At 40.3% G+C, this 24,123-nt stretch overlaps 1 protein-coding gene across 1 annotated transcript in view; it reads right to left on the reverse strand.

The window, feature by feature from the left end:
- The window catches only part of si:ch211-217k17.9, a 52,203-nt gene extending 42,276 nt beyond the window's left edge, over positions 1-9,927 (reverse strand). Inside the window, exons 1-4 of the mRNA XM_048617121.1 lie at positions 9,900-9,927; positions 9,514-9,588; positions 6,459-6,570; positions 44-1,049 (exon numbers count right to left, since the gene is read on the reverse strand). Coding sequence (XP_048473078.1) covers positions 44-1,049; positions 6,459-6,519 — 1,067 coding nt within the window. The 5' untranslated portion in view covers positions 6,520-6,570; positions 9,514-9,588; positions 9,900-9,927. The remainder of the gene's footprint in view (positions 1-43; positions 1,050-6,458; positions 6,571-9,513; positions 9,589-9,899) is intronic.
- Between the last annotated feature and the right edge of the window lie 14,196 nt (positions 9,928-24,123).

The following is a 24,123-nucleotide window of genomic DNA, read 5'->3' on the forward strand; positions in this document are numbered from 1 at the left end:
AGCTGTGGAGTATACATCCTCAGAAACAGCTGGAGATGGCCAACTGGTCCCTATGGAAGCAGCATCAGCTGTGGAGTATACATCCTCAGAAACAGCTGGAGATGGCCAACGAGTCCTAATAGGGGAGGAAGCAGCTGTGGAGTATACATCCTCAGAAACAGCTGGAGATGGCCAACTGGTCCCAATAGAGGAGGAAGCTGTGGAGTATATATCCTCTGAAACATCTTGCCAGTGGTTGCCCTGTGCACTACTGGGTGACCCACTGGAGTCCATAGACCAAGAGGTAGACAGCTGCTTAAGTATAGCAGAGGTCATGCTGGTTGCATTAACTACAACATCAGATTCTGTGCTAAACACATGAAGAATTGACTCAGTTGTGGACTCTGATCTAGGTGCAACTGTCTGTTCTGCTGATATCAATTTATAAGCACTAGACTCAGCACCTTCTGAAGAGATGGTGCTCAACTCCATTTCGTCAGAAGGGAGCGCACTGTCAAGAACAGAGGAGCTTGGTAAATCTTGTACTCTAGGTAATGAAGATCCCATATACCAGAATGGAGACTGGGTTGAAAATGCAATCGTAGGAGTCAGCCTTCCATGCCAAGCTGGTTTCTCGTCTCCACTGGAGAGTTCAGTTGTTGAACCAATTGAAGACTTGGATAGGAGAGGTTTTGTAGAGACCAGATTAAGATGCTTGGCCTGTGTGTTCCTGGCATATGTGTGACTTGATGCTATCATTTCTGTTGGCTGCACAGTTACCAAGTTAAGCAAGTGTTTGCTAGAGGTGGAAGTTTCTTCAGATACAGATTCCATTCCTTCACTTTGCAAAGCATTACCAGTTTCACGGTTGTCAATGCTTAAACCCACAGTAGCAGTTAGAGATTGATCAGTATGCAGCAATTCCTGTTTCCCATTATCCATCACTGTAGATTTAGTTGAAAGTTCATGCACAGAATGACTTCTGGAAAGCAACTTCAGGTCCTCTGAAGTATTTACTGATATCAATCGATCCAGGATGTCCTCATCCACTGGTGCTCCAAGGAGACCACCTGAAGAGTAGCAGGGAGAAAGAAAGACTGCAATAATAATTCAAACAGAATTTGATCTGAATATTTTGAGACAGTTACAGGTCAAGTGAATGATACTTAAATGAAAGCTTGAACACTCATGTTGAGGCTACAAACTGGGTAAAATAAGAGGCTAGCTAGATCCCCGATTTTGTCCTTACCCTCAAAGCTGACCAAGGACCAGTATATTGTAAGCAGAACAACAACTGTAGATGTGCTACTTAGCAACATCTATGTATGACTTAAGGATGACACTCCACTATGCCAGTCTCAAAGGATACCAAGGGGGGTGGGGGGGAAAAAAAGTGGTGATTGGATAAGGATGGGACTGGTAACAAAGCTAAGGAATAAAGAAAGATTCCACAAAAGCAAAATATTGCATGGGACAGAAATCCTCAACAGGTCAGGCAATGGAGTGGAGAATAGACTAAAAATCTTCTGGCAATGTCAGATTTTTAAGTGTTTATGGGATATGGGAGTCACCAGCATTGCCTACTTGTCTGTCCTGAAGGGAATGGAAAAAGGCAGAGGTGGATGGAGAGGGGTTGCCATGATTATAGGTAGGAGAATTTGAAAACAGATGAAATAAGCTCATTGCAGAGGGGACTGATGACTTAGATGGGGCATGCAAACAGGTCGTGGATGAAGGAGCCAAAGTCTTGTCTTCCAGTTAGTTATGGTCATGTAAGTATCAATGGGGGTCATGGATGGCAAGTGAATGATGTTCAGGAGATTGCCAAACTCCAAGCAATGTCCTTATCCTCAATGATCCACTCACAAAGTGGTGAGAAGGTCAATTAGTCCCAAGTTGGTGCAATAATTAGCATTGAAGTGCATTTCTTAGTAACAAAAAAGGTGAAAGGCATAAGACAAATGCTGGCTTAATGAGTAATATCAAGCCTGGAACAGCAATAAGAAAGTAGCAAGATAAAAAAATGTAGAAGGTTGGGGTAAGGGGAAAAAGAAAAGAGCAACGAGGGGTAGCAGGAAGAGAACACAAAAGTTAATAAAATTTAGAATTGCAACCATGTCAATGGGTAGGGGTGCAACTCATGTATGCACAAGATTGAGATAAGCTTCATTAGTAACACAATATGCTGTAGATATGGAAGAATCATGGCAGATGACTGAAGTACGAAAGAAGTTAACAGATTTCTTGTGTGCTAACTTTTTAAGAAGGAGTCATGAAGACTGAGTGAGACCCAAAATCATTTAATGCACAAGCCGTCACTGGTGATCTGCCTCCAGCAATAAGAGGCAGCATAGAGAATCAGCAACCAGCCAGGATTACTTCTTTGCTGAGACTGACTTGTCTTCTGAATTAGTAACATATCCCAACAGATCAGGGATACCGGGATGAAATGGAGTTAGCAACACAGCAGGCTGGTAGAAATTGGAGTGGGTAATATTAGAGAGTTAATGGTACCAGCTGAACAGGTCAGAAGAGTAGCTAGTTTTAGTATTGCTCAGCACTACACATGCATCAAGTAGTAGACAAATACAGTCTAGTTTGTTAAACAATTAGATATCAGTTCCTGCAGATTATAATTTACAGCCACTTCCTGTTGTAGTTTAATATATTCTCCAGACACATTGCATGCATAGTATCTTCCCAATATGGTCACTGCATTTATTTTATCCCAAGCCATTCCATTCACATTATGACATCCAACCAATGTCTCAACCCACATTGGCTGTCTGAATGTTGAGGAAAGTTGAGAGCGCAAAAGAAAGAGTGGGGGCTGTTCTACTAATACCATATTGGAACACACTACCCTATTACAACCAAGCAAAGCAGATCAAGAAAAAAAAGGTACTCTAAACAACCCAAGACATGGCACAATGGAGACACTAAAAATACTCATCCAAAAAAGGTTTGTACATTTTGCAACTGGGTTAGAAAAGCTGAGGATCACACCTTTTTCCACCACATCTGAGAAAACCCATCATATGACAAAACATTTTAACCACTGTCTTGTCTGTAATCATCTCAGTTGCAGGTTCAGAGGCATACAGTCTACCTCAATTCACAGGCTTGCAAGGAAGTGGTGAGGAAGGGATAACAAGGTGTGGAGCTGGATGAACACAGCAGGCCAAGCAGCATCAGAGGAGCAGCAAAGATAACATTTCAGGCCTAGACCCTTCTTCAGAAAAGGCATTAGTTAGGAGGTGGACAATATCTAGAAACTTCACTATGGCTGCAGTTTCTTTGCATATTTAACCCTTCTAAACAAGCCAATCTCTCCCAAAAACCTGTTCTAATAAAGTGGATGATGCAATGTCAATCATTTAAGCAAATACAGGGAGTGACAATGCACCATTACAAAAATCAGTGGGAGAACATCCTTGGTTTAGACTAATTGCTTGCTCCTAATTTTAGGTAGCATGTAAAACACTGGAATTACTGAAAATATTTCCTAGTCCCATACCTAGAGAGCAAGCAGGTAGTCTTGGGAAATTTTAACACTTCTAAACCCAAGCCTAGAATAAGAGGGACTTGATTAAACAAGATCCCCAGCAGTCTTGCCAAACTATTGACTAAAATCATCCATTTGAGGGAAATAATCTCTTTACACCACTGCCTGCCTATCAAGAGGGAGGGTCATTGATCTGTTCCTCAAAAAAAAAAGGGGACAGGAAACAGTTCTTGAACATTTAAATCAGAATTGGATTGATTTTTGCTAAGCTGGGCAGGTGGTAAAAATAAAGGTGCAAAGTATGTAGAGTGATGAGGTCCGTAAGGCATCATGTTCAGTGGCAGACTTGAAAGGCCAAGTGGTGTGCTCCCAATTTATGTTTGTATCCCTTTGGCAGAACAATCCTTATTCTGATCTGTCCATCACAGGTATTCTTGTAAAGTAGGATCAATTTAAAGTAATCTTGATACAGGTAACACCATATTACAGAGTTCTGCTTGATAGACCCAAGTACTCCCGATTTCCTTATCTGTTAGTTGTGCCTCATTTATCTAAAGATGCCTTTCAAAGGAAAGGTGATTGTTTAAAAATAAAGAAATTTGCCAGCTATAAACACTTGGCATCATCTTGCAGTCAAAGAATATTCCAAATTATTTACCAATGTAGTACCTTTAAAGTTTAACCTGTCAGTCAATGTTGAAGTAGCAGCTATATTTAATCAGTGATAGCAAGAACTACAGATGCTGGAGTCAACAGTATCCACCGCTCCTGACGTGGTCTCACTGATGTAGAGGAGGCTAAGTGTAGATTTGGAGACCATCTGCACTCTGTACACAACAAATGACAACACCTTCCAGTCATCAATTTTAATTCCAACTCTCACCCCCAACCCCCAACTCTCTGGGTGAGATGTCCATCCTGAACCTCCTCCAATGTCACAATGACACCACCCACAAACTGGATAAGCAACACCTAATGTTCCACCACAGGAGCCTACAGCCCGATGGCCTAAAAGTGAATTTCACCAGTTTTAAAGTCTCCCCACCCCCTGGCCTCAACACATGTCTAACCTGCCCTCTCATCCCCACATCCTTGACCTGACACAGCCTGTCCATCTTCTCTCCCACCTATCCACCCCTCTGATCTCACTGGCTAATCCCCCCACTCCCTACCTCCACTTATCCATCACCATCCCACCTATCTTCCCCCAACTCCACCCCACCTCTTCATTTCTGAACTCCTTTCCCCTCCATTTCCCAGGGTTCTGACCCAAATGTCAACTTTCCTCTTCTGCTAATGCTGCCTGGCCTGCTGTGTTCCTCCAGCTCCACACTGTTGTCTATATTTAGATCAGTGCTTTCTCACTGCTGCACTGTTGAGGTCCCATGCTTCAAATAAGATGACATCATTTAGATAGGCATAAAAATCCCATGGCACAGTTTCAGGAAGGAGGACATGCCCCAGTGTCCTGGAAAATATCTTCCCCTCAAACTACATTGAAAAGCAGTCAGGTTATTGCGTGGTTTATAGGAGTTTGTGCTTATTCCCCCATAATAGATGGCATTTCAGAAAGTCATGGGGATGTACAGGGGCCACATTAGTGAAATCAAGGCTCTCAGTTAAGTCCTGAAAACAGCAAAATTACCCAGTCTGGAGTAGGTCTAGTTTAGATTAGAGTTGGAGTAATGGAATCATAGTCAGCACAGAAACAGACCCTTTCGTCCAACCAGTTCATATCAACCATGTTTCCAAACTAAACTAGCCCCACCTCCCTTCTCCTGACCCATATCCTTCCAAACTTCCTATTCATGAAGTTGTGCAAGTGTCTTTTAAATATTTAGCTGTACCCACATCCATCAGTTCCTCTGGAAATTCATTCCACACAAACTGCTCAATTTGCCCGTTGTGCTTTTAAATCTCTCCTTAGAAATATGCCTCCCAATCTTTAAATCCCCCATCCTAGGGGGAAGACATCTGCCATTCACCTTATCTATGCCCTTTGATTTTTATGAAATCATTGGATCACAGCTTAACCTCACACCAAAAAAGTCCCAACCCTTCCCACCTCCTTACAACTCAAACCCTCCAGTCCCAGCAACATCCTGCTAAATTTCTTCCAAACCCTATGAGCATAGGCCAGAAAAAGTAACCAGTCCATAGATGCTGACTGACCTGCTGAACATCTCTAACACTGTTCTTATTTCAGATATTCAGCATCTGCTGTGATATTTGCTTTTTAGGTATTAGACAAGTGCTAAAAGATATCAGCCAACATTGAGAATTTCTGTATTTTGTTTTCTGAAGAAGGGTCTAGGCCCGAAACGTCAGCTTTCCTGCTCCTCTGATGCTGCTTGGCCTGCTGTGTTCATCAGCTCTACACCTGGTTATCTCAGATTCTCCAGCATCTGCAGTTCCTACTATCCAGAATTTCTTGCTGTTCATACAATGACTGTTTGTGATTACAAGAGGGTGGGGCAGGGTTTTTAAATTGAAAAATGCTGAATTCTAGAGACCACCAACAGTACAGCACACCACTGGAATCTTGTCCCAGATCAAGCATATTTTCACAGACTTGGAATACAAGCTGCTGCCTCAGGAACATCCAAGACATGCAGTTAATCCAATAGCATTAGTCCAAGGGCAACTAGGTACAGGTAATAAGTTACTGGCTAGCCAGCAACATCCATACCCCACCATTTAATAAAGAATAGAGTTGAATAAGTGCTTCATTGAAGCCTTCATTCTCAAGTTTGGAAAAAAAACAGCAACTCAGGTTAGTTAAGGGGCTTAGCTATGAAACATGAAAGGCAGATTGAACATTTGAAATGCTGGTTGTGCAGAAGCACAACCACCAACTGCACACATTTTTAGGAAATGCTTGTGAGCACAGCGTACCTCACTGGACATTATCTGGGATGCAAGTTAACTGGTTGATCTGTAATATTGCAGAGTCAATAAGTCATAAAATGCTTACCTATAGTCACAAGTATTATAAACAGATGAAAATACATTTTAGGATAATGCTGCCACTTCATGTTTGCTTTATTCAATTGTGCTTCAACCAATGAAAACCATTCCCAGGACACCTTTGAATAAAAAAGCAAAGAGTGATTTATTCAGAATGCTTCTCTCGAGAGTCTGATGAATAGAAGGACTTAGTAGACAGTGATGGTCCCATTTCTGGGACACTTCTAAACTAGGAATGACAAATACAAATACAAATACAAATACAAGCTAGGCATCACTAAAACTTATAACCCAGGAGAAATTTCCTTTCTAGCATGAGTAGGGTAAAATAGTTAACTGCACAACAGGAGACGACAATTGGGATTGATAGGTTGGAGGAGGATATTACAAAAGTGCATGAAGGGGAAAATCGAAAGTGATGGCCAAAAGGGTGAAGGGTACAAACAAGTATAAATTATCAGTATATGTCAGTTTGGCTAAACATTCTTGCAAGTGTTTAAATTTTTTGATGGTCACTATTTTGCTTTTAGATACTAGATAAGGGTAGTACTAGATATGGCAGCATGGTACCTCAGCAGTTAGCTTTGTGCCCCTCAGCACCTGGGGGCCCAGGTTCAATTCCACCCTCATGCAACTGTGCAGTTTGCATGTTCTTCCCATGTCTGTGTGGGTTTCCTCCCACAGTCCAAAGATGTGCAGGTTAGGCGGATTTGCCGTGTTAAATTGCCCCATAGTGTCCAGCGAAGTGCAGGTTAGGTGGGTTAGCCATGGGAAATGCAGGGATGGGGTGGGTCTGGGTAGGACCATCTTCAGAGAGTCAGTGCAGATTTGATAGGACCAAATGGCCTCTTTCTGCACTGCAGGGATTTTATGAAGTGACAGACTATACAGTATTATCCAAATTACATTACAAGTTTGAAACAGCAATACTGAACATTTTATACAGGAGTCACTGCTCAGAACATTTATCCAAATTAGTAAAAATCAGTGGTACATCCATGGATAGTCCACACTCGACAAAATGCCAAGCAAAAACCAACACTAGATGACCCCAGTAAATAATTGAGAAACTAGCTTATGATTCATTTGCAAGTACAAATCAAACAGTTATATCTCTTGTTACAAGGCAGCACTTTACATTTGGCCAGATAGTTGAAATTAGATCCTGGCAGACATTACTAGTTCCATCTGGGACCACCTGCTCTAAAAACACTTCCATTGAAAACACTTGGCCAGAAGCCCAAGATTAAAGCAACACAAACCTACAATTTGCAGTTCAGAGATTTAAATCATCAGTTACAACAGAAGGACCATGAAAGAGAATGTTACCACAATCACTCAAAAACTGCACTGTAAAGTTAACTCTTACTTAGTATCGATGCTATCTTTCAAGAGGTCTGAATGTTTAAGACCTGAACTGCATTGAGCAAAGTTACCTTCAAAAATTTTGAACATTCAATCTAAAATTTCCAACAGCTAGACTGGTAAGTCACTACATTTAAGAATTGCAATACCCTAATTACAAGGACAAGTATAACATTCTCCTGCCTCCTGGTTTGGTCCCATTTGCTTTGTTATATGCTTGGAGATGTTGCAGCCACAAAACTATTTACATTGTACTTTAAAAAGGATGACCAGGACCAAATCTATAACAGCAAAAGGACTGAAGATTAAAAACCAGCAATCAGCTCCATGCTTCAGTGAAAGCTCCTAAATTGAAATAGAGCCAGGCACATAAACAACATAGTGGTTATCATACCGAACTCAACCTCAGAAAAGTTGATAATTCTCACCTCCGAGTACCATAGAATCATAGAAGCCCTACAGTGTGGAAGCAGGCCATTCAGCCCATTGGCATGCACACCAATCCTCCAAAAAGCATCCCACTCCCCCTACCCTATCCCTGAATCTCCACGGCTAATCCACCTAGCTTGCTCATCCCTGGACACATAGGTGGATGGGCAATTTAGCCATTGCCAAACATGCACATCTTTGGTCTGTGGGAAGAAGCCCGAGCACCCAGAGGAAACCCAAGTAGACACAGACAACATCGTTGTGGATTTTACACAGTCAGCCAAGGGTGGAATCGAACCCGGGCCCCTGGTGCCAAGGGGCAGCAAAGCTAACCACAGCCACTGTACCGTCCAACTGATTGATTCTCAGTTTCCTTAACAAAGCTGAACCAAGGGTTAATATCATAAAAAATTCTAAATCTTTTAGATTGTTAAGATAACAAGTCTAACCAATGGGAAGGAAGCTACCAACATTTACATTGTTTGCCCAGCATGATCCAGGAAGCTTACCAAGATCGCTCACTCAGATAGTGGAGCAGGCTGTCTACATAGATATGGCCAATAATTGTCAGTGGCACAACTAACAAGTATCACAAATATTCAGCATTCTCAGCTTGTTGCATCAAGACAACTAGACTTTCAAATGCAACACTAGATTGAAGTGGAGTTTTAGTTTCATTTTGCACACCCACCTAGTTTGGTATGGAGCCCAAATACAAGGAAAATTCATTTTTCTCTCTCACCCTTGTTGCTGATCAACACAGCCTGCCCAAATGGGTTTGAACTTCCAAGTTACCTACCAATAAAACAGGCCAATAAAATTTAAGCTCTGGAGTCACTAAGGTTAAAAGCCAGTTTCTTGAATTTTGAATACCAAACCTTCAGAGAGACAACACTTGTGCACAAAAAGGTAACAATGTGTTTCCTCATGCAGTGGAAATATTCAAACCACCTTCAGCCATCAATCAATTACATATCCAACTAGTACAAGCAACCAAAAGCTGCCTGATCCTTGCTGGTTTACAAAGTTAAGAGACTCCTTGCACTCATTGGGAATACAACTGTCTTTCAGTACATAGAAACTATTACATCTGAACCTTATTTTGCTCTCAGAATCTCTTGGGCTATGTAATTATTCTTTGTATAGATACAGGAGTTGCAATATATTTAAAGTCAAGTATATAGCTTTTAGGGAGGTGTGGAAGAAGAGTTGATACAGCACCAAAATTTGGAACGTTGTTGCAAACTCAAACAAACGGTGAAGCTTACCAAAAAGGAAGCCAAAGGAAAATATCTGAAGCTGTCACTTATTCTAAAATTAGAGGGAGCAGGAACAGGAGATAACTGTAAAATAGGAAAACAATGTCAAGGGGAAAAAAAAATAAAAACACTTCCTTATTACAGTATAAAACTACGTAAAAAGGAGGACTGAACAAACTGACAACACTGTAGGAGACAAGCTTCTAAACAGCGACTAAGGGAGTTAGTTTGACAATGTTCGAGAGCTTAACACGCCATTGTGGGTTAACATTGCCCAGTCTGCAACTCTTACAGCACGATATAAAGAAGGGGAAAGAAAGAAACAACATATTTCTCCTTCAACTAAGGGCAAAGAGTCAACTGTTTAAAACAGAACCAAATGTTCGAAACTTTACCCAAACGTCATCAAAGTTTACATTCCAATTTCAACATCTCATTACTCGAGATAAGCTGACAGTCTACATTTAGACCATCATTTCAGAGCTAAAGGGACTCTTCTTCCAGAGAGTGAATGAATGGAAAACACAACTCCGTTTTATTTTCAAAACAAAAGCTAAGCTCTCAAACGGGATAAGAAATAGCGTTCAGAAACGTGCTCACCAATACAAGGAGATTAAAACAAAAGTCGCACCATACCCTACAATAGAGTCACCTACTTCCAGCTTCCCAATACAAATAGATAAAGAATTCTCTTAAACCCCCCGCCATTTATTGCTTTCTCCCATCAGCTGGTCTCAATTGATAATTAATCGATTCATTCTGTTCACCCCCTCCTATTGGTTATTACAGGGTGTAAGGTGTTGCTGTTGCTGGGCTAGTCTTTAGGAGAGTCTTCCTTTAAGTTCTGTGTTCCCTGTTCCCCCAACACTTTCTCAAACGTGTTTAAGGATTTCCATTTCATTAGCTGGTAGAACAATTGGGTCCTTCGCTTTAATAAATGGCGTGTTGAAGTCTGGGAATGGATTATGCAATTTATTTGACTCAATATGGTTTGTTCGACACAGAATTATTTTAAAATGCATCTTATATTTTGCTTCCGGCTCCATTTGTGATTTTTTTTTTAAAATCCCCCCACCCCCACCCCATGATCTTGTGTGCTTAATGTTGAAAAGGTAAGCTTAACAAATTTAGATAATGCTATAAAAGTTGGGTTCTGGCGTGCTAGGATAGAAATATGTTGTGTTTCTCTCTTTTCCACTTTCTTCTTTCGCGCCGTAAGAGTTGTAGACAAGGCTATGTTAACTCACAGTGGCGTGTATACCTATAAGAGACATGCCCATGAAGTCATCATTGTATCATAACATGTGACCTGAGTGTATGAAGGGCCTGGTCTTTAACTCGGGTCAATTGATGTATTGTTGTTAGTTAAAATAGGCTAGTGTTTGTAATCAAAGACTGTTAGAGCTTGTAATATATGGGCTCTATGATTTAAAAAATATTGAATCTTTCAAGGCACTTTACCTGTCTCAAATTCTTATCATGGGAGCAACCATAAGAATTGCTACATCAATTACAAATACTCCCTTCAAAGGCAAAGTCCATATCCAAGTGGTAATCATTCCTAGGTTATCATTAGAATGCTGACACAGACTAATAAGTGTGAGCCTCGTGGTGTTAACCCTACCTCTGGATCTGAATATTGGGGTTCAATATTGCAGATATGTTTGAACGGGTAGCTTTAAAATAATCTAGGTGAAGCAAGTGATTTGCAAGGCAAATGCTTATAGAGCCTGCAGCACGGAAACAGACCCTTTGGTCCAGCCAGTCCAGTATAATCCCAAACTAAACTAATTGTACCTGCCTGCTCCTGGCCCATATCCCTCCAAACCTTTCTTATTCATGTACTTATCCAAATGTCTTTTAAACATTGTAATTGTGCCCACATCCATCACCTCCTCAGGACGTTCATTCCACATGCAAACCATCATCTGTGTTAAAAAAAAAATTGCCCCTCATTTTTTTTTAAAAATCTCTCTCCTCTCCCCTTAAAAATGTGCCTCCTTGCCTTGAAATCCCCCATCCTAGGGAAAAAACAACTACCATTAACTCTATCTATACCCCTCATTATTTTATAAACTTCTATAAGGTTGCCTCTCAACCTCCTACACTCCAGTGGAAAAAATGTCCCAAACTTTCTTTATAACTCAAGCCTTTCATACCCAGTGGTGGGAGTGTAACAGGAATAAGGCTTCACTATGACGATATAGGGTGACAATGAGATTTACACCTACAGTACTGTGTCCAGTTATGGTCTCCTTGCCTATACTTGTTTTACAGGAAATGGAACAAAGGTTCACCAGATTCAGTCATGGGGTGAGGGGCCTTTCAGAGAAGGAGGTAGGCTTGTCTTATTCTATTTTCTGGATTTTCATTGAAATGTACGTTTTAAAAAAAGGAGAACTTGATAGGTCAGATTTTCGAGAGGAATATTCCCAAGATTGGAGTCGTAGTCTCAGGACAAGATATTGGCCATTTAGAACACTGGGGTATGTGACTCTTTGGAATTCTCTGCACCAGATGGTTTTGCCAACCCTCCAGGATTGCCCTTGAATCCCCAGGAATTATACATTAATCCCCTGGACGTTTCCACTAATCGCAATACACAAAGAAAACTAAAAATAGAGAAAAGCTGCGAGGACATTAAAATGAACATGTCTTGAATTTTTAAAATTAATTAAAAACATTTTGGAGATGCAAGGAGAGCAATGACGATGAGACATCATGTAAGGAAATATCCAGGAATACATCAAATCAAAGTTGGAAACCTTGTTGTGGGTGCATAGTTGGTGTGCATATTCAAGACTGAAACTCCTCTTTGACTTTGGGGCATGATGGACAATGAGGATAGGGTGGAAAAAGGAGTTGATGTAAACGTTCAGCAGTGATCTTGGGTTATATGATCTACGGCAGCTCCTATCTCGTGCGCTATCAAAATTATAGGGGGTATCATCAGCAAGGTGTATCACCCAAGAGAATTGATCTGGTGATTGATGAATGGGATTGCTAATTTAGTAAATCATCTGTACTAAAAACGCATGAAGCAGAGTAAAGGAGAAAGTGATCATCTAGCTTTTAGGATTCCTTAAGATATTTTTTTTAACCGATCACAATCATTTTGATTTCTCTTCTGGTCTCTCAACATTTCTATATTCCTTGTCTACTAAGAAACTTGAATATGTTCTCAATTACTGTTTCAATGACCAGCAATTGTGACCTGAAGAACTGTAAATCGCATCCATTCAGGGACGGAGTAATTTTAGTAGTCACATTGTGAGATCACTGGTGTCAAATTCCAATTACTCTTGAGACGCCCTTGCGAGTCATTGCGGCCTAGAGACTGGAACACCTTACAGAAACCCTGGGGACCTTAAGAAAACCCAGAGCTGTGCTTGACAAGGAGGACTATCAATTGAACAGAAGATGAAGCTCTATTTAAGTCAAATCTCTTTATTCATTTTGTAATCCAAAATGATGCTAGATTGTGGCAACAAAACACTTTTCATTGTATTTTCCCAAGATCGTTCCATTCTTATTGAATGGCAGAGAAAGCTTGAAGGGCTGAGTTGCCTGTTTCTACTCCTAATTCCCATGGAGTGTAAACTGCTCTTGCCATCAGAGGCAACCCTCTGAAGTAAATACAGTTTCAATGTGGAAAAAGTGTTTGTGAAGTTGTTATCTCATGGTTTCCTTCTAAGTTATTGCCGTATCTTCTGTTTGTTGTGTTCTAGTTCCTCAGAAAATGTCATCTTGTCACAACGTGTGGCACCTAGTGCTTTAACAGTTTTGAGAGATTGGATCAGTTCTCTGGTTTTACAATGAAAATGAATGCTACTGTTCCTTGCTTCAACACCTGCAACGAACCATTGTTCCCTCTCATTGAGCCCTTTGCACTGTCATTGCTGCTTTCAAAGAAACATAAGGCAAGATTTGAACAGGAGGATGTGCTGGAACTTGAAAATTTCAAAGCCCAATGAGAGTCTTAAATAGCCCACAGAAAACAGTTGAGACCAAAACATTGGGTAGAAGGAGTTAGATATAATTTTTCGGGTTAAGGGGATCGAGTTATGAGCAGAAAGCAGACATGGTATTGGGTTGGATGATCAGCCATGGTAATATTGAACAGCAAGAGCCCCTTGCCTATTTTCTATGTCCCTCTGTTTCAAAAGTACAAGATGTTGACTTCTAATTGTATTGTCAAGCAGCCAATATGTTCAAAACAAAAAGTCTTGAGCCTTGTAATTAAAATGTATCAATTGCTGAATTAATCAATTCCTCAGTTCTTGAAAATAGATGAATATTTGATTTGATTTATTATTGTCACATGTACCTAGGTACAGTGAAAAGTTTTGTTTTGCGTGCGGTACAGGCAGATCATACCATTCAAAGATCGTAGGGTGATAGAACAGAACGAGGAATACAATGTTACAGCTGCAAAGAAGGTGCACAAAATGCAAGATATTTAGAATTGAGGTTTAAAAGTGCAGAATGATTGAAAGAAATGTGGTAATAAGATCTGCTGTCGAGAACTCGCAAAGAGTTGCCCAGTTTTGGCGCCATCTTGAATCTTATGGAAATGATGCAAGGTCACTGAATAGAGAAATTCAACCACATTGTGTTGGATGCCAATATCTTTAATCCATGTTCATACCAAATGTCTAAAATTTGATATTCATGACTAGCCATCGTAATTGTTGGGTATTGTTCTGTTTTTCAGATATGTGGTTACTTTTATTCCCTGTGTGCTGGAGATTATAAAGAAGGAACTTACCATCTTGGCTGCCTTTTCTGTATTGGTAGGTAATAATCTGGAAGTGAATATTTGGAACACAAACATAGGTGAAAAAGATGAATTTAAGTAATCTGTTCTATGACCATTTGGTCCATTTTGCCTGAGCTGGCTCTTTGCAAGAACAGATCAGCTGTTTCTAATCTCTTTTTAATGAGATTCACATTTACTCACAGAATGGGATTTAGTAAACTAATCACTTTTTCAATGAAAATGGGTGAATTTTAATGAATGTTAGTAATGTCACTCTTGTCTAGGAAGGGGAAAAACAGGTCAGAAGTCACATTCTTAATGATTATCACCAATCCTTCCTAGAAGAGTTATAAGTGTGAATATGGCTTGTGGATAGGATTGAGTGCAAGACTGATGCCCCCCAAAGCCAACTATCCAACTAAAATTCACTGCTCAGACGAGTAACAAATAATAGATTGGATCAGGATCCTATGGCTTGTTAATGCCTGTGGTCCTGTAGACTAGGATGGGAGTGATGAACACGAGAAAACCAGGCAAGATTAAATCCAGACAAGATTCCTGTGTGTATCAATATTCCCATGATTGATCTTGATTGTAACTATTAACTATTAAATCAAATATTAATTCCATTGCATTTTCTCCTCTAATATTATGCATTGTAAGTTGGCCATTCGCAATGAGGAGACACTATTTCAGAGAGATGTGAATCTTTGGACTTTTTCTGTCTCCTAAGGGCTGTGGAGGACTGAGCCATTGAGTATACTAAAGGCCGAGGTCAATAGATATTTGAAGACAAACAAATTGAGATTTGGCAGTTTGTCAGGAAAGTGGAGTTAAGGTACAGATCAGCCACTATCTTACTGAATGGCTGAGGGGACCAATAGTCTACTTTGCTATTGCATAGAACTTTAACCTGGTTTTGCCTTTTTATGTCTTCACAGTGTTGTACTTTCAGCTAAAAAACTGTAAAGGATTGTAACAAACATTAATACTTTAAGTTGCTGTGCTTGCATGTGTGTGAGGTACTATCTTGAGCAGACAAAGGGATTTGCTCACAATAGACTTGTGATTATGACATTCAATTATGAACACAGTAGTTGAAGTTCAAAATCCAGCTTTGGTAAATTGTAAAATTCGATAAACTTGTGCCTGTTGCCAGAAAATTGTCAGGGAAAGCTTTTGTCTTGTCATTAAGAAAATGACTTCTCCAAATTGTCTGGCCCATACACTAGCCCAGTTGGATGCTAAATGGAATATTCTTACAAGCCACAGGTAGTAAACTCATCCTGAAAGAGGAACATAACTTCATTACCTCACAGTGAAAGTTGAAAAGCAGCCATTATTTATACTTTAAATCTATAAATTGTACAATTTGGCTGACTGCAAATATCTGCATATAAAATGGCGGAAGAAAATAAGCAGCAGATGTATTCAACAAATGACACTGAAATAATGAGTGAAGTAGAAAGAAACCTCAGGCTCTTAGTGAACTTTATGCATAACCTGCCCAAACAATTGACCAATAGGTTGTGAACTGGGTAGATAGGAATGTTGATTTTTTTTCAAATCCCGATCAAACTGCACAATGCCCTGGTCAGATCATGTCTCGAGTACAATGTCCCGTTTCAGCCAACAAGAAATGGGGAGCATTCATTGAGGTTGGAGACTGACCCTTAACATTACAGACCTGAATTTTGAGTAAAGTATGACTGAGATTTGTAGCCAAGACAGAGGAAATCTGAGATCACCTAGTAGATATTAAACAGCATGGAATAGATAGAGCAAGAAAATTATTCTAATTTGCAGAGGTATGCCATTCCAAAATGTTGAGGTTAGGATCACACTTCCTTCTAATGTGCTTCTTGGTCATGTTGCTTGCCAATGTTCTTGTTCTAGGCTGACACCCAAGGAATGCCAGCTTGGGAGAGGTATTTGTAGACACGTAGGATCCATCGACTTGTATCTTTGACCTGGGGAGGAGAGAAGAGAAACATTACAGAGGCATCATATAGAGATTGACACTCAGACCCATAGTCTTCCTGCCGGGCACACCATCAAATAGATTAGCCAAGGAGCTACAAAGGAGACTAAAGCACCTCGTCAGCAAGTCACCCCACTCCATCCACTCAGCCCAGGATTTCCTCGATTCTATCAAGGACATAAGAATAGACGAGACCATGGTATCATTTAACGTTACTGTCCTGTTCACATCGATAGATATACCACTAGCAAGAGAAACACTGACAACACTACTCAAACAAGAACAAGACCTGAGTGACACCACCTCCACAGACAACATGCTGAAGCTATTGGACCTGTGCCTCACCACCCACTTTACCTTTAACAGCCAGATATATGAACAGATCAACGGGACACCCATGGGATCACCTATCTATGAACTAATAGCTGAAGCGATGAAGCAGAGACTTGAAAGTATGGCTGTTCCGCTAATCCAATCAAAACTATGGATACGATACGTGGATGACACCTTTGTCATTATTAAACGGACCAAACTAGAGGAGACACACGAACCAATAAACACTCTCACCGGGATCAGATTCACCAGGGAAGAGGAGAAGAACAATCAGCTCCCATTCCTGGACGTCAGGGTGGAACGCAGGACAAATGCGGAATTCCTGACAAAGGTACACAGGAAAGCCACACACACTGACCAAGTACTGAATTTCAACGGCAACCACCTTAACACACACAAACAAAGTTGCGTGAGAACATTATTTAAACAGGCAACAACACACTGCAGCAGCACAGAGCTACACCAAGAAGAAGAAGAGTACGTCCTGCAAGTATTCAGGGACAACAGGTTCCTGAAAAACTGGGTCAGAAGATGCCTATGACACACACTACACCAAGAAGATACTACACGCCCCGACACACTCACCACGCTACCTTACATCAGGAACACATCTGAACTGACCACAAGGCTCCTACGACCACTGGGCATCAGAGTAGCACACAAACCCATGTCAACCCTACGCCAACTGCTCACCCAGACCAAAGACCCACTACCCACTATGGACAGGACCAATGTCATATACAAGATTCCCTGCAAAGACTGTGACAAACACTACATCGGACAAACAGGAAGGAAATTAACAACTAGGGCATACGAGCACCAATTGGCAACAAAAAGACACGACCAATACTCATTCATCTCCATCCACATGGATAAGGAGAACCACCAATTCGACTGGGACAACACCAGGATCCTGGGACAGGCAAAGCAGAGACAAGCATGGGAATTCCTAGAAGCCTGGTTCTCCACTAAGAAAGCCATCAATAAACACATAGAGCTAGACTCCATATACACTCCGTTGCGAAGGAAAACCGGAAGTGAGGTAATGCAGCTCAAAGGACTCCAGAGTTGAAAAACCAGGCGGGAAAACACAACAGCGCTTCATCAGAGGCTGCACTGATGATGTTACCCAGCAGGGTAATGAAACGTCTGTGGAACAACAAACCAGCTCAGCGAGCCAACCAACCACAACATCCACAACCCGAGCTACAAATCTACTCTAAAATCTTATTGACAGCAAGGAGGCAAAGAGCAGGCGTGAAAGAAAAATTTGTAAAAGGAGGAAAAGGTCTGACTAATTGTTGGAGTTGTTCCCAAGATAAATACTTATTTGTGTTAATGAATGGTATTTCATTTAATACTTTGTATAAATTACTATGAGTACATTTATGTATTAGAAGCAGAATGCTCATGGTTGTTTGAGATGCTTGAGTTTTCAGCACCTGCATACAAGAAATGTCACCAAGTCAAATATTGATGCCTTGGGTTGAATTTCCAAATCAACTTGTTAATTCTCACTAGGGTGCAATTGTTGATATTTGCTGGCACACGATGCAACTGTGAAAGTACTTCAAAGAAAAACACCTTGAGATGTCTTCATATTTTAAATGACACTGTGTAAAGTTCTAAAGGGTCCCTGGATCCAAAATGCTAACTCTGTTTTCTCTCCACAGATGCTGCCAGACCTGATGAGTTTCTCCAGCAATTTCTGTTATTGTTTGTTTCAGATCTCTAGCACCTGCAGTTCTTTGTTTTATTTTGCTTGAATGCCTGTGACCATTTGTTTGGAAGACTTATTTAATAGGCAGTCAGACAGACATGCAAAAGACATAATTCAGCTCTGAGAGCCACATCAAACGCTATTTTTCCACTGGTGTCATGACGATGATATCCCACCTGATTTCACTGTATTAATGAAACACTTACTCCCTGTAGACACCTTGCAGGGGTTACATAACCAATGGTATTCTGCCTTGTGTTAGAAGGTAACATAGTAATTACTGTTAAGTGCTGCAAAAGTAAGTGGCCACAGCTGCCACACTGTTAGCAATGACATGAAGACTAATTATTCCTCTTCATTCCTGTGACTCAAATTTGGAATCAAACCAGATCTCGCTGATGTCTTTTATCACAATTGACTGCAGTCAAAAACTTGACGATATTAAAAGAACAGAATGGCCACGCTATGAATCAGTCTAGTAGTCACAATCCAACACAGTCAAGAAGTATTGAAGGAAATATTTTTGATACAACTGTAAATGCTCCTTAGGTTCCAATGTAAAACTGTGGGGAGAATTTTTCAATTTGCCTTTGGGAGGGTCGAACTGGTGTCATGGCAATGGAGGACACTCTCACTTTTGATTTCCATGACAAGCACTTTCTTAGATGGAGTAGTGGAAAGTGGGTGGGGAAAGGAGATTGGGGATGGTGCTAAGGTGATTACAATAATAGTCTTCCATCCAGATGTTTCGAAATTTAGTGCATTGAAATGTCTCAAGAAGAGTTTGGAACTCCTTTCACTAGTGGGAAACAACTGATTTTTTTTTGTCTTGGAATCCTGTGAATTGGTCACAACTCTGTTGTGCTGGAAAACACTAAGGCTTATTTCATTCATTTCAGTTACATATAGTCCTATATATTCACAATGGTGTAGACTCTCATCTTTAGGAAATGTGACCACAGACCTAAGACTAGTGTTGGCCAGAGTTTCAAGGAGTTAAGCCTTTAACTCCTAACCAGAGTTAGCATCCTAGAGCTGGTTGTTGGGTGTTAGATTAACTTCTCCATCTCCCCATGGAAGTACCTTGTTTGAAGGAAGTAAAAATGACAGTTTGTAACCTTGTGTGTGTGTTGTAAGTTAACCATCAAACAACATTGGAAATTGTCATTGAGAAGTTCTTGATTTGGATTGTAGAATCTCGACACTTCCAGACCTAAGCATGACTGTATAGAAGAGCCAGCAAAGAATAGAAGCTAGAAGAACGATGAAAGTCGCATCAATTTATATTTGCATTGTTGTTAATGTACAGTAATAAAATGTACCCAGACACTTCTCAGGAGTGCAATAGAGTCATACAGCACAGAAACAGACCCTTCAGTCCAACTCATCCCTGCCAACCAGATATAATAAATTAATCTAGTACCATTTGCCAGCATTTGGACCATATCCCTCTAAATCCTTCCTATTCATATATCCATCCAGATGCCTTTTAAATTTTGCAATTGTACCAGCCTCCACCACTTCCTCTGAAGCTCATTCCGTACACACACCACCCTTTTCGTGAAAAAGTTGCCCCTTACGTCCCTTTTAAATCTTTCTCCTCTCACCTTAAAGCTATGCCTTCTAATTTTGAACTCCCCTACCCTGGGGAAAAGACCTTGGTTATTCACTCTTTCCATGCCCCTCATGATTTTATAAACCTCTGTGAGATCACCCCTTAGCCTTCAACAGAAAATAACCCCAGCCTATTCAGCATCTCCCTATAGCTCAAATCTTCCAACCCTGGCAACATCCTTGTAAATCTTTTCTGAACACTTTCAAGTTTCAGGCATCTTTCCTATAGCAGGGAAACCAGAATTGCATGCAGTATTCCAGTGCTATAAAGAAAAAAAATATAACTCCCTGTCACCCAATGTAATACTGGAGAAGATGCTTAACAGATTAGTCAAAAATTTAATTTTTAAGGAGTGTCTTAAAGGAGAAAATCGAGGAGAGAGACATAGAGAGGCTTAAAAAGGTTAGCTCAAGGTCTTAGAGACAAAAAAACTGCAGATGCTGGAATCCAAGGTAGACAAACAGGAGGCTGGGAGAACACAGCAAGTCAGGCAGCATCTTGGGGAAAGGACAAGTCACCGTTTTGGGTGTTATCCTTCTTCAGGACTGGACCTTGTCAGCTGAAGGCATGGCCAGAGTGATTAAATCCTTCCCTCAAGAGGCAGATACCTCTGATGGTTTTGGGGCTGGAAGGTGTTTCGAAAGTCAAGAAGCATGATGCCATGAAGGCAAGGTAGGGAAATTTGCTCGAGTGGGAGTCCTTCTAGAAGGGTGATAGGTGAGCGTGACTTGATTGGAGTAGGGACACAGGCAAGACCATTTGGATGACCTTCAATTTATGGAGGCTGGAATGTGAAAGGTCAGCCACAGGTGGGTTTGAAGAATCAAGTCAAGCATAACAAATGGGTGAGGAAAGAAACAATTTTGAATTAAATTGCATTTCTGTATTTCCTCTTTTTTTTAACATTTAGTGGTAGTTTTTCACCAAAGTTGCTCTGTTTTCTTTTTCACTTCCTTTTTATCTTTGTTGAATGTCATCTCAGTCTGGTATTTGGTGAACAGCTTGTTTTTTGCTGATCTGTTTGCTTATATAATTCTGTCTTCTGTTGTATCTCTTATGTGACTGGGGAACACTATTGTAGAGTGCAGGCTGGTGATGGAAAGGATCAACAGGTCTGGCAGCATCTGTGGAGAGAAAACAGAGTTAATGTTTCGGGTTGAGTGACTGACCTGCTGCCAGACCTGCTGATCCTTTACAGCAATTTCTATTTATGTTTCTGATTTGCAGCATCCTCAGTTCTTTCAGTTTTTATTGAGAATGATTCACTTTGTGGAGCAGTTATACAAACCTGCTGAGCTTTTCCAGTAATTTCTGTTTTGAGTCATTCTCAAGTTGATTTTGAGTTTGTGAAGCCTATTTACACAGACTATCTCAAATTCGTTCTAATCGGTGTTCCAAATAGTTTCTAACATTCTAACTTTTCAGCGTCATCACGTTTCTGGTAATTGTTGAATCACAGCAATTCCTGCTTTTATCGTATTATTGTTTTGCCTTTTATTGCATTTACTTTGATGACATGAGTGAGTTCATACCATACGTAGATAGGGAGAGGCTAATCCACTTGCATCTTTGAACTTTTCACCCACATTGCAGAAGATGCATTTACGTTGTGGTTTGAACTAAGTTCTCTGAGTGTGAAATCTTCTGTTGCTGACAGTTTCACTTCCACAAGACAGTCCATGGTTTAGATCAATCCCGAAGTTATAACCAACCTTTAGTTGATAGGGTGAAGTGGATAGAAAACGCTTTGATATGATGCTAAAGTTCTTGTGTAGATGTCCTGTTAAGGTCACCATGTTTCCATGGACATAAAACATAGTGTAACCCAAAACAAAATAACTCTTGCATTTCCTTAACGCTGTGACACCAAAGATTATTTTCTATGGCCTTGTGTTACAGCCTTTTGGCTTTCACCCCTCACTAAGCTGAAACAATTCTCCATCCATTACCAGAAATAATAAATAATCAGCAAAGGGAGATGAATCACACCAACTTTTACATATAATTTTAAGGTGAAGAGTAGGAGGTTTAGAGGGGATTTGAATATGATTTTTTTTTCACCCAGAGTGTGGTGGAAGCTGGAATCTACCCAGGAAGGTAGTTGAAGTGGGAAACCTCACAAACTTTTAAAAAGTACATGGATGAGCACATGAAATGGGCTACAAAGTGGAATTAGTGTAGGTAGATTAGTGTAGAATCAATGGGCCTGTTCTAGGCTGAATGACTCTATGACTTATATGGGTGTGTATTTACTTTTCTGAAGAAATTGCCAAAAATCAAAACATGTATCTGGACTATAATAATTGTTGAACCTAATAAAGTTATGCTTTATTTATTAGTGAAACAAATCTCCATAACTCTCCCTATTATTTATGACAGCAACCATATCACTCCATTAGCGTCAATTGTCATTTTATACTGGCAAATTTTCCCTTGTCTCTCATGACACTTTTTGGTGGAATTTGGACAGAATCTCTTTTTTTGTTTCTTTGTAAACTAATGACTTATTTTCCTACTGTTTCACTGGGGAGAAAATGTATAAAATGGTTGTTGTACTTTACCTGACAGCAGTGGTTTTGTCTGGTGCTCCTCATCTGAAAGTGTGTCTTTGGATCAGATTAAGTTCATTTGTTTTGCCTGATTTATTCTGGGGCTAAGGTTATTAATAAACCCTTTTTAGTCAGCACTTAGCCAGTGATCAATGTTGGAGTAACATGTCTATGATCAGTAGGGGTGAGGTGCAATTTTCAGATGCCTTTCAACAAATATTCATTTGTAGATGATTTCTGACCTGTTCTGGAGACCTGCATAAACCTCAGTTCTCAGTTGGTAGAATGCATTACAAATACAATTAAACCCCACCTTCCCAACCTATGCTACTGCTGATGGAACCAATACTTTTGCCAATGTCCATCACAAACTCACAAGTCTACCTTCTTCATTACAGTGTGCCATTTGGGCTGTTTTATTTTGAAGATATCATGGTATGCTTCTTTTAAGTGCTGTTCACAGTGTTAAAATTTAAAATGTTTAGATGCTCTACGTTTCTTTTAAGTGGACAAAAGTAAAGTGTGCAGGAATGTTAGCAAGGTTGTTCAGACTTGCATCATATAATTGCTAGCCCCTAATAGATAAGAACCAAAATTATTCACCAGCATGGATTATCCTGTAATATCAGTCTGTTATATGCATCTCTGGAGTTGCTTAGAGACGAGCATACGAAAAGGATGAACAAAGACCACAAATGTTCATTATGCCTGTGAGACCCAGAAGTTGCAGGCAATTGAGTTTTGACCTGGCCCCTCAATATCTCTTTCCTGGGAGACAAAAAAATTAAGTAAATTTAGATATTGGAAAATTCTCCCCTGGAGCCAGTGAAGAAGATGTCTTCCAGGAGACCACATTGATCAACAAGTCTTTCCAACTCCTGCTATCTTGGAAAACATGCTGTTATAACCTGAAAATTCTTTCAGGTGAACTGATGAGTCATCAATGTTTCAGATATGTATCTGTACTATATGACACAACGCAAAAATCAAGTCTTGATTCCATTTGGGATGTCTCCTTTTGCTTAAGCATCCTACACAGACCAGCAGGTTAAATTCTCACACTGGCTGATGTTACCATGAAGATCCCACAATCTTGATCTTGGCCCTTGCCTGAGGCATGGTGACTCACAACCAGTCATCTCTCTTTCTAATGAGAGAGTAGCCCTATAGTTCTCTGGGACTGTGGCCACTATTATTAACCCCTACACAGACAGGAAAAAGTTAGTGATAATTCTGGCCCTTGATCCTTGCTCAATGAGCCTCGCTAGTGTTTGAATGCCAGACAATGGTAGATCCAATGGCATGACCTTCAATCCCTGAGTGAGGGCCAGTCAGGAATTCTACTTATCCTCTGCTTAACTTAAAGACCTAGCTGTTGTCTTAAAAATCTACAAGTCAATAGTTGAATTCTTCACAAATGTATCTGACTAGCATTATATCAGGGGAGGCAGTAGCCTAGTGATATTATCGCTGGACTGTTAATCTAGAGACCCAGATGACTGGGACTAGGTTCGACTCCCACTACGGCAGATGGTGGAATTTGAATTTAATAAAACATCTGGAATTAAGAGTCTAATGATGTCTGTGAATTCATTGTTGATTGTTGGAAAAACCCATCTGGTTCACTAATGCCCTTTAGAGAAGAAAACATGTGACTCCAGA

This window comes from Rhincodon typus, chromosome 36 (genome assembly GCF_021869965.1).
Source record: "Rhincodon typus isolate 14 chromosome 36, sRhiTyp1.1, whole genome shotgun sequence".
Classification (NCBI taxonomy): Eukaryota; Metazoa; Chordata; class Chondrichthyes; order Orectolobiformes; family Rhincodontidae; genus Rhincodon; species Rhincodon typus.